The sequence below is a fragment of the Clinocottus analis genome, unplaced genomic scaffold (genome assembly GCF_023055335.1).
Source record: "Clinocottus analis isolate CAN_PGR_092001 unplaced genomic scaffold, fCliAna1.0.p SCAF_14, whole genome shotgun sequence".
NCBI classification, from domain to species: domain Eukaryota; kingdom Metazoa; phylum Chordata; class Actinopteri; order Perciformes; family Cottidae; genus Clinocottus; species Clinocottus analis.
The window spans coordinates 7,577,903-7,593,056 of record NW_027175865.1 but is presented as its reverse complement, the minus strand read 5'-3'; the positions used below and the strand labels follow the sequence as shown (position 1 = coordinate 7,593,056).

At 39.4% G+C, this 15,154-nt stretch overlaps 1 protein-coding gene across 1 annotated transcript; it reads left to right on the top strand.

The window, feature by feature from the left end:
• The first annotated feature begins 690 nt into the window (after nt 1-690).
• On the top strand, nt 691-14,990 carry LOC137784863 (neurocalcin-delta B). The gene is made up of 4 exons (XM_068575819.1): nt 691-859; nt 10,616-11,046; nt 11,973-12,078; nt 12,812-14,990. The coding sequence occupies exons 2-4, from the start codon at nt 10,669-10,671 to the stop codon at nt 12,904-12,906; spliced, it is 579 nt and encodes a 192-aa protein (XP_068431920.1). The 5' UTR covers nt 691-859; nt 10,616-10,668; the 3' UTR covers nt 12,907-14,990.
• The last annotated feature ends 164 nt before the right edge of the window (nt 14,991-15,154 follow it).

Below are 15,154 nucleotides of genomic sequence, written 5' to 3'. Positions count from 1 at the left end.
TTAAAAAACGATTAAAAAAAAAATTAAAAACACGTTGGCAGGTGTACTGCACAAAACAGCAGCACAAACAACCAATAATGTATTGAACTTAACCTCTGTTTTAAGATATTAAAATATGTGTTATGCTGTTTAAGGGTGTTTTTTAAAATTGTTTTTACTTCACAGCATCAAGTACTGCAAAATAAAATTAAATAAAAGATAATTCTTTGTTCATCCTCGACACGAAACGGAGCATATAGAAATGAGGAGATGTACACCAATAAGGAAAATGTAATTAAAACTATAAAGAGATACCAAATAAATACAGAGTAATGTATGTAGAGAAAAAGAAAACTATATACAACAATAAATAGAAATATGGAAGTTAAATACAATTAATTGTGCGGTAATAGTTACTATATGGCCAAATATAAAACGGTTTCACTGAATACAGTTATTTAGGAAATATAATGAAGCATGCCCACTTCAATAAGCTTCCAGTCTTGAATTCTACATAACTAATATTACTTATGTTGTTATTATAACATATATAATACAATATCATAATTTAATAAAACTTAATCGCCGTCCAGGTGCCGGGTTCTCGTTATCACGACAATGCGGCCTCCCATTGGCCGCCGCTGGATCACGTGACGAGCGGTGTTGACGTCACCGCTGGGCGAAGCGCAGTCTGAGCCGCAGAACGAGCCCGCTGTTGCTTTAGACTGAGAGCAGCCCGGAAACTACAGCTCCTGAGCGGCTCCTGCTACTTGTTGCCCCCCGTGTCTCTGAAACTCTGTCCCGTCCGCTCCGGTGACGCGAGGTAATGGACGAATAGAGACTTTTAACAGGCCCTCCTCCACAGGAACTTAAAAGCGAGGTAAATTGTCGCTCGTGTTGTGTCCGTCCCTCCCCTCCCTCCACAGTTTGTTCTCTTCCTGTTACTTTTTGCTCTCCTTTTTATTTGTTTTGCTTGCAGCTCAGTGGAGATGCGTTTCCAGGTCGAAGCTGTTAGTTTGCAGCTCATACTAACACGTGTATTCGTCTGTATTTAATATAACGGGAGTAATAGTTGTTACTTTTACAGCATTACAAGATGCAAGCAGCGGATAAAGCTTTGCCCAGGTTTCTAATCGAATGAGGATGCTTCCTCTCTCCTAAGTGAACACTCAGAGGTGCTTGTTGTCTTCATACACTCTCCATATTTAATTGTGGATTGAGTGAGGAGGGCATGAAGTGAAAAAGGAGTCCTCCTGCAGCTACACAGGGCTGAGTGAGGAAGGGTATCTCATTTCAACGAATACAGAGTCAGTCAGTGGATGAAGTAGGAGAGAGGAGGGAGCATTATTAGACACTTGGTCCAAGGATAAAGTGATGCTTTATCCTTGGCAGATATCTTCTCATTGTATGGCCAGAGTGACGTAGTAGTGAACTGTATGTTTTAATGTGAATGAGCTTACAGTCTTAAGCGCTTCATCATTACATGTCAAAGAAGATCAATGATCCATCCGTCCATTGGTTTTGATAAGCTGTCTATCTATTAAAGTAATGTATTAAGCTAAAATATCAGACATTTGCAGGTTCTAACTTCCTAAATGTGAGGAGTTTTTTTTTGTAGCTAATTTGTATTTTTAGTAAATAAATACAACAACATGTTTTTACAGGGAATCCTTTTTATATATGAAAATAGGGATCAAATAAGGTGTCTTTATTTAGCTTAGCCCAGGGGAGGTATTCAAATGCTTGTACTCCAACCGAACATCAGTTACAAGATGTGTTCTTGTTTTACAATTCAAAAATGTTTTTAGAGGATAGAATAACAATTTGCTATATTATTTTCTGTCATTCTCATGAGCCCAAGAAGAGTTTTCATATTGCTAGCTTGATATTTAACAGTCCCTTGACCAAAGATAACGTCAATATAAAACAAATAGGGCTGAAGCAATTCAGCAACAAATAGGTGTGAAGTCTCGAGACAAATTCTTCTTTGTGTCATATATCAAGTAGAAATGTCAAACATGCATGTGTTCTCTAATGTGAGAATTACATTTTAGGCTGTATAGACTAAATAATGAAACCAAAAAACAATTTACAAATCAATCAATAATTAAAATAGTCATTAGCTACAACCCAACATTGACTTCATTTATCAGTGGATCATATTGGGTTCAGGTTTCCATGAGACAGTCAAGCAGCTAAAGTAAGATTAAGGTCTCAAGTCAAGATTGCTGCCTTTTAAAAATGTCTTGTAGAATTAAAAGGCCCTGTGCGAATTTCCTTTTTTTAATAGCTTATAGTAAATTAATGCCGCTGGTTTGGTTTTGATGTGGGATGTAAACAAGAACCTGTCGTGGCTGAATTTCCTTTTGCGGCCTCTGGGATCCGAGCGGACGATGATGTGAAAAGACACGAGTGGACACAGACGAAGAAAACTGACTCTGAAATGACAACTTGGTTAGTTGTCTCTGAAGTACGATGGCTTCCGAGTGCTGAATGTGTTTTTAGCAGGAAGCAAAGTGAAACACTCCGGTCCAGCTCCTCTTCTCACCTTCACACAGCAAGGAAGTTTAAAGACCTGCGGAGGTGCTGACACGAAGGTGGAGTCGAGATAATAGCCCCCTTAGTGTCAAAAGCAGAACCCTCCAAACATTTCAAGATGCTGAACTCTTACAAACATACACTAAATTGAAACAGATGTTCTATTTTTGCGTGCGTGGGTTTGTTTTTTTGGGCCAGACTGACCACACTGGCAGCTTTCTCTCTAGTTATGCTCGTCTGTGCAGAAGTCAGTGCACATTTGAATATATTTCAACCTTTTCCTTTTTTAAAGCAGATGGGGAGAGTGATTGGGAGAAAGCGAGGATGAGTGGAGGATTAAACTCAAGGAGAAAGAGAGAGCATCAAAATGCTAAAACAAAGAAATTCTGGCCTGTCACACACATAGTGTTTTGGAGAGAAAGCCACATTTCACACATGCTGTGCAGCAGATATCACTGGCAGAGGGGTGGGAGTTGTTTAGTCATTGGACAGATTGACATTTCCATCTCTGTAGCCTTTGTCTTTACAACAGGCGGTTTTAGAGAGAGGCACATTTAGATATTCAGTGCAAAGTAAACAGCACTCTCCTCGTGCAATCAGGGACAATTTGCTGCCTGTGCGCGCGTGTGTCTGTATGTTTATCCAATCCTGAGTCTGTTGCAGCTCTGCCTGCCTTCTCGCAGATTCTGTCAGTGACACTTTTTATTATCTTGTTCTCATTCGCTCCCTCATAATGGCTTCTCTGTCATGATTGTGGTTTTCTGCGGCATCTTGACGCACGAAGCTCTCCGGCTGACATGACAATGGGAGCTCATGTGTGCTGCATTATGATGAAGTCGCTGCCTGGTTTCTCAAAGGATGGATGGGATTCAGAGAAGTTGAGAAATGGTTTCAGGAATCATCAAGCAAATAAAACGGTTTTCGGATTGTGCTTTAATTCACGTGAATCACATTTTAAGTCTTCTGTTGAATAAGAAGTTTAATATGCAGGCAATTAAACTCAATTTGACCAATATTTGAGTCATAGTGACAGTTGTGTTGGAGAATTTACCAAAAAATCACATTCCATCGATGTCCATTGAAAAGACAGATGGAGACCGTTATGACGTATTATCATAAACACAAACATTAAGGAAGTGTAAGAGTAAGTTGTGTCTGTTTTTAAAAAGTTTGTGTTCTAAGCCTGGTTTGACCGTAAGACTCAGTTTGATGTGAAACTGTCTTATGTTTGCATGTAGTGGCTGCAACTAGCCATTATTAAAATTATCTGATGATTATTTCTTTAAATCATTGTTTAGTCTTATTTTGAAGTTGAGCGTATTAAAATGTATTTTGTTCCACTATCGTTTCCAAAACCCAAAGCTATTTAATCTACTATCATTTATGACAAAGAAAAGCAGCAATTGCTCACATTACAGAAGCATGGAGGCAGAGAAATTGGATTGAACAATGATTGACAAGATACATCAAATCTTAAAGTAGTTAATTTGCGTCAGTCAATGAATCCACATAATGTTTCAGCTCTAAACTGGGTGATGTTCATGTCACAAGACGGTTGGCATCAAAATCCTCTTACTTTCACTTTTAGTTGTTGCAGTCGTTTACTCGTATCTGTTTTTCTGAATCTCTTTTACATTAAGTGTTGGTGGCAGCTGCTCTGCTGAAGAGGTTAGTTTCTTCAGACAGACTCTGGCAGAGATTGGACCAGCAGTAGATCAGCCGTGACCTTACACTAAATAACACAGGAGATAGAGTTGCCCGCAGATATTCAAGGAGCCACGAAAGCACGCCACACTGAACAGCGCTCATCACGATACTTGTAACATGAGTGCGGGTGCTCCCAAAGCTATGCTGAGCTGGAGCAGGGTTTGATGGTATGAAATGTTCTGCTGATCAGACATGGGATTGCAAAATGGACTGCAGCAAGACAACAGCCAAAGAGATAGATGTGTGGTTGTATCGAGGTGTTGAGGAGAGCTGCAAAGCAGCGTTTTTAGATCGCATACAACTGTCACAAGTTGGAAACCAAAAAGCCGGTCACTTCGTAGTTTATGGGCCAAACTTCCGAGAGCAATGGCTAAAGCGTACTAAACCTTTTATGTTTTTATTGTACTGTATCATACTGTCCAATCTGTTGTGCTCAACCATAGATTTTAGTTTCATTTGGTTTGTTAGTAACTGCTCTGATGTGACAATCAAGTGCTCAAATGTTAAGTTTGAGGTTAAAAGAGTGCTCTTGAGTTGACCCTTTGATGGGCTGCTTAATCTCAGTAGTGTTGCTAGAAAGATTACAACGATGTCAGTTTTTATCCACCTGCACTCTACATATCTACACTTTATTAAAAACCCATGTTTATCTTTGGCAGAGCATCCAGTCACAGTTGTGACATCAGCCAACTGCACAGAGAAGTTACATAAGTTTACATAAGAATAGTACTCTCTTTTGTGCATCAACTAAAAGGCAAAAACTAAATGACCTAAAGATTTGTTATTTTAATGGTGAATGAGTAATTTCTCATCGAAAAAGTGCTGGACACAGAAATGTGAGTTTGTGATGTTTTCTTTTAATGCTGCCATAAACCAGTTGTTGGACTCCGTTATTCAAACACTCATCGCTGAGCTCTTGCAGAAACAGATGATGCAAAACCGATTCCTCGCTTGAATAGCAGAGAAGAAAGAGAGCTGTTGTAATATTGCCCTCCTCAAAATCATGTGTCTGCGTGTGGTGTTGCCTGAAATCAAAAGTGCACTCGAGTCTGACCGGAGCCCCTTCCTCTCTGGCTTGTTCCAATTTGTTCTCAGTTTTTAAAGATATCATTACAGCTGAGATGAAAATAAATTATTTATTTATTTTTTTTAAATCTCTGGGTGAATATCAGATTGCAGGTCAAATAATTGCTTGCTTGTGAGGAAGAGAATGACTGAGCTCAGCACTGCAGATGGATCGTATTACATTATGAATGTATCATTCATAAACTCATTGTCTGTCATCGGGTCTCTTTCAGTCACTGCGTTGGCCTCCCCCTAGCTTTATTTCTGCTGTCTCTGTTCTGGGATTATCTGTGGGACATTTAGGTTAAGATTTACCTGAAGGATATAAATGGAGACTTCTGCTTGTTACGTAAGAAGGCAACAAGATGTTCTAGGATGAATGTCGTGTCGAGGGCCTTTGACTCGAGCAGCAACAGTTGAGCAGTGGCAAAGCTTTAGCTGCATGTAAATAGTTCATAGATACACATTGATTTACTCGCAACTAACAAAGTCAATTCATTTTGGGGGTATTTTTTATAATAAATAAATAATTCTAGAAGGAATTAATTATAAAAGTTTCTATCAGTTGAGAGATACATATTGACTCAATTTCAGCTCCATTTTAAAATTGAAATCAGAAAACATTTCCAACTAATATATTCTATTTAAGCAAACACTGATTCATTGAGCAATTTAGCCTTTGTTTTTAATTGATAAAATGGTTAAAGCATGTTTATATTCCCCAAACTGAGGTGTCGAACGAATCCTGTATTGGTATCGAGGCTCAGATATCATATTATTGAAAAAAACGAAGAAAATATTACGTATCTCTGACAGTTTGCTTTAATGCTTTTGTCTTCAGTTGCAAACCACTCATATTGAAAACATATTAAAGCTGAATTGAGTAGTTGATTAAAGTTGAAAATGTGCGGTATCATGGTACATTTGATATCTTTGGACTGTTGGTTGTTCAAAACAAGACCTTTTGATACCCAAATCCTATTTCATGGAAATGAAAGCGAAATGTTTTCCTGATGTGTTGCTGAATATGATGCAGCATCGTTGCAGTTGAATGTGTCTCAAAATCCTGCCGGTGGATCTTTTCCTCTGCTAAACGTCTCAAACACTGAACAACATGTTTGTCCTGTCGCTGTTATTAGAAACTGAAAGCGGCAGCCGGTCTTCTGCTGGATTATACCACCTGCCTGATCTCAGGCCTGGTCTCGTCTCAGACGCACTCGCGATGTTAAACAAGGGCCTGGTGCTCACTCCCTCGGCGTTAGCTCAAGAGGTGGTAGAGACTTGGCTCAACCACGTGACTTGTCCACTTGTCAAAGCCTCTCTTATGTAACAATGCCATCAAAGGTCTGCCAGTAGCAGCAGGTAAGAGTCTTAACGGTTAACTGTAGGCAGTGATCTCTGGGTGCCAGAAATAGCTGAGTTCTTAGGGATGACTAGTTGAGATGTTCAGTGAGGGTCTGAGCTCTCGTCACAAGATTTCTTCTTTTTAGAAACAGAACCTTCAGCCCGGCGAAATGAAGAGCGATGGGCTGCAGTGTTGGCACACGACAACTTCTATTTCTACCCTCACTGAACAGATTGAGCAATACCTGCATGGCTGTGTGGACAGTGAGAGGAAATGAAAACCCACGGGGAGTGACATGCAAACTTCACGTAGACGCTACACCCGGCCGTGTAGTCTGAAAAACGAGCCACACATTTTCAAAACGAGTAAAATAGTGTGCTAGTAGTAATCAGAGCACGCAGCGTGAGATCCAAACCAGTTCATAACACACAATAAAGCAGCAACTAATTACAATTGTTATCAATTAATTATATTTTCAGAAAATAGTAAAAAAAAAAGAAAAAAAAAGGAATTATAATGCATTATCGTCAAGCCAGTAAGTCTAACACTAATTAACCTTCCCTCCCTGATGCCGGGTAATGGGGAGAGAAACATTTCTGGTTGTTTGAATAGTGAAATAAGTCTCTATGATTAGAACCGCAGCTAAAAGCAAACAAATAAATGAGCTGTTGGTCTGCACAGAAAGTGTTATTAATTCCTACTGTGAATCAAAAACTAAGGTAATATGTGTTGTTTTTGTTGGACAACCTGCTGATACAAACAAGAGGGAATGTATGCTAATCATGACAATGCTGCCTCAATAATAATAGACGCTCTATAATCCATTAAAAACATTAAAATGCAAATTGCAGAGAATGTGGCAGTCCCCATCATCGCATGAAACAAAGGGTGCGTGTGAGAGAGTGGGTGAGTGTGAGAGTGGGTTTAGGGTGAACTGAACTGGATTTAAGTCACTGCTTTTTAATGCATTTACATTTTTGGTCCAAGACATAAGACCTTAATTTGGTTGTGATTTGGCTTTCTTAAAAACACAACATAACACTGTGAGCTCATAAGCTTTTTGATAAACTATAGTTTGCTGCAGAATTGTTGATTGTTGTCTTCTAAAGGCAAAATATAAATATTCTCTTTATATTGTGTTATTTTCATGTGCAAAGTTTAAGCGTAGTAGTTATTTATTGTTTTTTTAATTGTTTTGTATCGATGTGAAGGACATATTTCTCTTCTACGACAACCAAGTTAAGGTTGAAGTTGAAGACAAACGTAGCTTTCCTTATGTAACCTGGTTTCAAATTGGTATTTTCACTCTTTGCTGCTACATTACAGCTTCTATCATGGTCACATTGGCAGTAATTCAGCTGCTTTTCACATCTTCTTCCCAGGGAAAGACATTTGTCCTGACTTCTGCCCATGTTGAAATAGCCGTCCAGTCATAGTATGCCTGCACCCACACACACCTGTTGGGAATATTTCAATGGTAGATATATTTAGGCTGCAGCTAACGATTGTTTTAGTATAACTTTTACCTGGAAATTATATTTTAATCTTTTGATATATAAAACATGACGATACAGTGAAACATGTAATTAGATATCTTGTTTATTATAATAAAAAATGTAGAAAAAGCAGCGAATTCTCACATTTGAGAAACTGGTACCACCAAATGTTTCGTACATTTGCTTGAAAATGGATGATTAATAGAACAATCGTTAAAATAGTTACTGTATTAGCTGACACTTTTGGGTTTAATTTGATATAGTACACAGTCCCCATGTTGCTCCTCTCCAGTGTGGACTGTTTGCTTCTTTCTCATTTTAAAGGCAGACACATTTACAGTCTAACTATCAGCAGTTCAACCGCCGCTGTGTAGCCGCTGATGTGTTTTGTTCCAGTAGTGATGAGTATGTAAACAGGTGTTAATCTCCTTTTCGCGCTGCTCCAGCATTCATGCTGGCATTGAAGTGAACTCATTAGAGATGGCTGCCACCCAGCTCAAGCCCATTGTTTACTCAGAGTTAATTCAAGGATTATAGCGGGCTGTTTATGAAACATGAAAGTGTGAAACAATCGGAAAAGACGTCCGAGTCCTTGAATTAGCAGTTAACAAAACTACTGCCCTTATCACTGAATTAATTTGTGTGGAACAGTGTTTCCAAGATCCTTTATTTCCTGTTGAGTTTTTCACTGAAGCGGCTCATTTAATTTATGCTCAGTTATTTGTTATTGGCAAGAAGAGCATGTTCCCACTGAGGCAACCATTTTCCAGGAAAGTAAACATAAAGGCAGCTCTTTTTCAATCAGTCTGACTAATTAATGGATCGACTAAGAGAGAGAACTTAAAACAATCGGAACTTAAATCGTCTAACTTTGCATACAGTGATATTAGTAAGCAGCAAAATCTAATGGGTTAGGCCTTATGGCTTTTAGGCTATGAATCGTTAATTTAGCTAATTTATTTCTTTACATTTATGAACTATGCCTTTTTTTATATTTTAGATCTGGAGTCTTTTAACAATGTAAGAAAAACAACGGACATTGACTGGAAACACAGAGGTGACCGATCTATATTTCCTTTCCTGGAACAAACTACCTGTACAGTAATTTGCTTTGGTCTGACCTGACATTGCTGATGTTATCTGTCATTATCCTCAGCTAAGCTTAGAACAGCTTCCCTCTTTTCTTTAGCCTGGAGAGCTCAGCTAGCGGTCTGACCGGGTAAAATGCTAAGCACATTAGCCGCAGGGCTGCGTCTTCTCTTGAGTTTTAAGGCTCTCTGATGAAAACTACACTCCTCTGAATTAGTCGCTGCAGAGAGTGAAGAGACACGTCACCGACTGGGTTGGCTACACAGCTAGTGTGCATGTTTATGATGCACTTAAAAAGCATAAAACAAGTCAAATTGTCCTGAAGGTGAACTAGATATATATTTTCTGCAGGTTATACTTCTTAAGCCACATCAAACTCCAAACTTGTTCAATAAACTATCTCGAGTGTTAATACAGAGGATGTGTGTGTGTGTTGATGCATCAGTATCGTGGTTTCTGCAGGAAATGGAAGGTGCATCTGCAGAGATGCACTCAAACATACACTGACATGAATTGGGGTTGTCACTAGTGACTGTGCAAGCAAGTGTGGGTGTAGTTGTGCATCTGTGGTGGTTGTGCACCATGATAACATTAGGCGGCCTCCTGTTGCAGGTGCATGGGAGCTTGAGCGTGGCTCAGCATGTGCATAAGACCACACACTCAACGTAATCTCCCTGCTTTCCTATTATCTAGTCAAGTATCTATGGCAGGTTTTTTTGTGAACGTTTATTTGCATTTGTTTATGAAATGGCCACAAAAGATAAGTGCAGTGAAGATGATAGACACCAAACTGCCAATAACACTACCGCCTTGAAAAACGACTGAATGAAAGCAAAACGTACAACTTTGTGACGGTGAAGCTAACACAAAGAGACAAGAAGAAAACACACAAATTATAATCTACAGTTTGTATCAAATACTATAGGTGCTCTAACGCATTTTCCATTTATATTTACCCTTTGTCGGGTTAAAAGGAGTCACTTTGACATTCCCAAACCCCCGATATGATTTCCCACAGAAAATGGTTAAGCAGCATCTCATCTTGTAAGAAATTTATTTGGTAGATGATGACCAACCTCGTTTTTAGCATCAAAAGAGGCAGATATTTCCATCAGAAACTGGTAGAGACCAAAACCAAAGCTGCAAAAAGCGAGCAATTATTGATTATAAGTGATCAAATGTCACTGTTACAGCTTGTTCCATTGCCTCCAAGTTGACAAAAAGTCAGTTATTGCAGTTTTTAAACTGTATTTTGGGTGTCTTATGAGTCAATTATTGCATTTTGTATTGGTTCTGCATGTCACTGTCTTGCCTCCCCCTCCTGTTTCAAAAAAGCTCAAGGTCAATTCAGATTATTTCTTACATCATCAATCTCTTTCTTCTTCACTGTCAACAGTCTAAATCACCGCTGCCCTCGCATCACCTACAGCCTCAACAGAAACTGCGACCATGGGCAAACAAAACAGCAAGCTCCGTCCCGACGTCATGCAGGACCTGATGGAGAACACAGACTTTACCGAGCATGAGATCATGGAGTGGTACAAGGGCTTCTTGCGGGACTGCCCCAGCGGTGCGCTCTCCATGGACGAGTTCAAGAAGATCTACGCCAACTTCTTCCCTTACGGAGATGCCTCCAAGTTCGCAGAGCATGTCTTCCGCACCTTCGACGCCAACGGAGATGGGACTATCGACTTCAGGGAGTTCATCATTGCCCTGAGTGTGACCTCTCGTGGTCGGCTGGACCAGAAGCTGAAGTGGGCCTTCAGTATGTACGACCTGGATGGGAATGGATACATTAGCAAGGCGGAGATGCTGGAGATTGTATCGGTGAGTTTACTGTTGTGGTCTAAGCTGATTTTTGTTTTGTTCTGTCTCTCAACTTTGTGCTAAGCTTGATGTAGCCCTCCGTGGTCCTATAACTACTTCTGCAGTGAAGCAACGTTTTGCTCAGCAGCTGCTGCATCATATATCCGTCTGCCTCTGTGTTCTGCGCCATTTGACGGCCTACAGCAGGAAAGCCAGCCGCTGTGTAATTTTAGAAACCAGCAGTTCCTCTCTGGCCCTCAGACGTCTCTAAATAAGACGTGACTGTGGTGTATTTATGGAGGGGAGCGGTCCTCCTGTGATCCTCATATTGACTATGTGCTACATCCAGCAGCTGTGCGGTTCTCGGAAGAGCGGTCCTCCAAATGGGCTTCTCAGCAGGTCCAGTGTTGCTTTACAACAAATAGTCTCACACAAGCTCTTCGTCTTATTGGATAAATGGTTCAGACACACACACACATACACACTCGCAATATTTTATATAGCACTTTTCTGAATACTCAGACGCTTTACATAGGAGTCATTCACCCATTGATGAGAGGAGCTACTATACAAGGTGCCACATCAGGACTATCTAACATTCATACACCGAAGGCGCAATTACAGGAGCAATTTACGGTTAAATTTCTTGCTCAAGGACACATCGACAGGGCCTAGTGGCGACGGGGGTCGAACCGCCTATCCTCTGATTTAAAGAACAATTCAATTTACAAGCTACACGTGATCATATGCAAGAAGCTGTAACGCGGCTTTTTTGCTTTTGTGCAAAAATAACCCCAAATGCAAATGTTTTGCTGATCGTGGAATTTAAGTTTCTGTGACCCTCCTATTGTAGCACTTTAGTGACTTAACTTACCAAACAACCGTTTCTACATTAAGCTTCTTTATTGTGTTTATGATGTCTTCCTCTCTGTTCCCTCTGTATTCAGGCTATTTACAAGATGGTGTCCTCTGTAATGAAGATGCCTGAGGATGAGTCCACACCTGAGAAACGCACAGACAAGATATTCAAACAGATGGACACGAATCGAGATGGTGAGCCTTCCTCAGACCGCCTCTGACTCTGATCAAGTGTTTTGGGCTTTCACAGCAGCTTCTTTAACACCTATAACCGAATCTGATTTAAACATTTTACGTTCAAGGAAAATTTGAAAAGTGATCCATCACAGATTATTCTGTTTGCTATTTTGGTTTCAACAGTTTTCCCTCAGCTGTATTTAGATAATAAAATAGCCCGATCAGAGCCTCGAACCTGCCGAGCATTTATGACGGAGCCCAAATTTCTTCTGGTCTCTGTGGATAAAGTTACATTAATCATCATAACTCTTTTACTTGAGTTTAATCACAGAGCTTTGACTGAATAACAATATGAATGGGAACCCAGTTTTAACCTTGTTGTGTTGAACTTGCATTACATTTTGTTTTGTTGGTCATACGTTATCAGTCCCTGCAGGTCGAGCCTCCTGAATTCATCATCAATTGTGCTGCTCGCAGGAGAAAATGGGCCGACATCATGGAATATAGCTAACGTTTAGTAAAACAATGATCAAATTCTGTAAACACACTCTGGCAGTCCAAATGTAAGCCTTTTAAAGTCAGGAAATTAACTAATAACATTCTATGTTGCTCGAAATATAATTGGAAAAAAAAACTCAAATAATTTTGATAATAACACGGCACATCACCTTGGGGAAGGTATCTGCTCTTTGTTTGCATAACAAATAAACAAGACAATTTCTTACTCTCTCTTTCTCTTTCTCTTTCCTAGGCAAACTGTCCCTTGAGGAGTTTGTTGAGGGAGCGAGGAACGATCCCTCCATCGTCCGGCTGCTTCAGTGTGATCCCAGCGGTGCTGGGCAGTAGAAAACTGGACGTTTTCCTATTTTATCAGTCTTATATTTTTAACACCCAGCTGACCCACCTGCGATCGTTGACATTTGATCACTCGAGCTGTAGAGGCACACACACACACACACACACACACACACACACACACACACACACACACACACACACACATACACGTACACACACAGACACACACCTCTAGTCAACATGCTGCAAATACCAAAGCCTGCTACATGTATAATCTTTGAGCGGCCACATGCACGTACTGTACATGTGCCTCTATGCCGGGTCACAAGCTGCAGACAACAAAGATCTCATACACGGTACAATATATCACTCAATGGACTCAAATCCCATCAAAGACTTGTTAAACACTGAATCAAATGTGTCATCTCTGTCCGAGAAGACAGTCAGCGAGGACAATCCAACAGATTCCTGAGGTACATTGAGCCGAACCCAAGTCTGCCGTTTTGTTCTTTTTTGAGTCTTTTATTTGTTTTTGTTTTTTGAAAGTGTAATTTCTTATTTAAAGGCAATCATGCTAATTTTGTTCTCTTCTAACTGATTTGGGTTGTTGAGTGATGATTCTCACAAAGTATTTTAATCTAACTCCGCGCTAACGCTGAAATAAAATGAAGTATGTGAGTCTGGGACGACAAATGTTCACAGCTCACGGTACGGCTTATGAAGACAGGCGATTCGATAGTTTTTAGCCATAGAAGAATTTTAGAAAAGATGATATTTATATTTTGGAGAAATGTTACATAAAACTAAACCTGAAGAAGGCAAATATTTTGACGAGATAAGAACCATCTGTTCTTTTGAAAGTGACTTTTTATGCCAAGTTCTATGTACACTTCACATACAATAAACACATACTTCACATAAACACACACACACTCCATATCCAGTAAACACACACACAGACACTTCACATACAGTAAACACACACATCTTCACTTACCTGAGGAATACATGAACTTGACATAATCATATGAATCGAGCTGTGCTTGTCTCTCCTCAACTCTGGCTCAACAAGTGTGGGAGCAAAAGAAAAGTTAGATGTATATGAATATATAGTATGTTACTTGCATATTTGTTTACTCTGTGATCACATTGTGGCGATTTTCAGAAATGGATAAAATTCACAAAAATTCTCATTGGAATCATAAACATTTTCTTTTCTTTTACTATATGAAAGAAGATTGTACAGTATATTCATTCATATTTATGATAGAGATGTTATAAAGGATAGGACTACACATGTTGTTATGCATTCATTTTGAATATCCACAGCAGTAGTAATGAAAAACCTCTTATTACTACTACAGTTAATGGAGCTTCTTATTTCTGTTTTGAAAAGACAAACAGCTACAGATCTGAGTTTGATGTCAGCCTCTACTGCAATCATATTTCCCAGAAAGACCGCTAACATTGGCAGTCAATAGGTGTTTCCTGCGTAAACGGTGTGTAAACAGTCTAAATGGTGTACGGGTCGTTAAAGTGCAACAAGTAGCATCTGCAAATGTCAAGTTTTGTGTAATTGTGACTTTACATCTCTTGAATGTGCACCACATTTGAAATACAAATATAATTGTAGACAATTCGAGCACTGTGTCGATGGAGATAACAGATATATTAACTAACCACTAACAGTACACTGTTACACTAGCGACTCACCGCAGCAGCCACCAAATCTTACTGTGTTTTTGTACGATTTACTGATGGCTCTTTACTGCTTCCACTCTGCTTCATGTTCGCATGCCTCTACCTGCCGGCCTGAAAGCAACACGAGGTGCAGTAGTCTCCAGGAGCGGATGAATAATGACTTTGGGTGAAAACAAATAGTTGTGATACATTTCAAGTCGGTGATCAGGTACATCAGTCCCACATTTCACTTCAATAGCATCTTGTAGTCAAGTGCCAAATATAGATTAATTAAATAAAATAAATACAGTATTGTATCCATTTGTACTGTACAGTTGTTGAACAAAGAACATTGTTGTTGTATCATTTTGTAGATTTTGTATTGCATTATGTGTTCTATGTAGTAGAATATCCATTTTGTTATTACAATAAATACAAAATGGTGAAAATGGCTTATTGTCCTTCTCAATTATTTTTAACATGATGTACAGTGTAATAAAGACAATCAGCAATGACAACTGTGTGACTTGATTCGAATGATGGGCATGTTGGTATGGCTTTTGGACCATTTAGGTCGGGACTGCCAGATTTGGATGGATTGATATGATACATATTT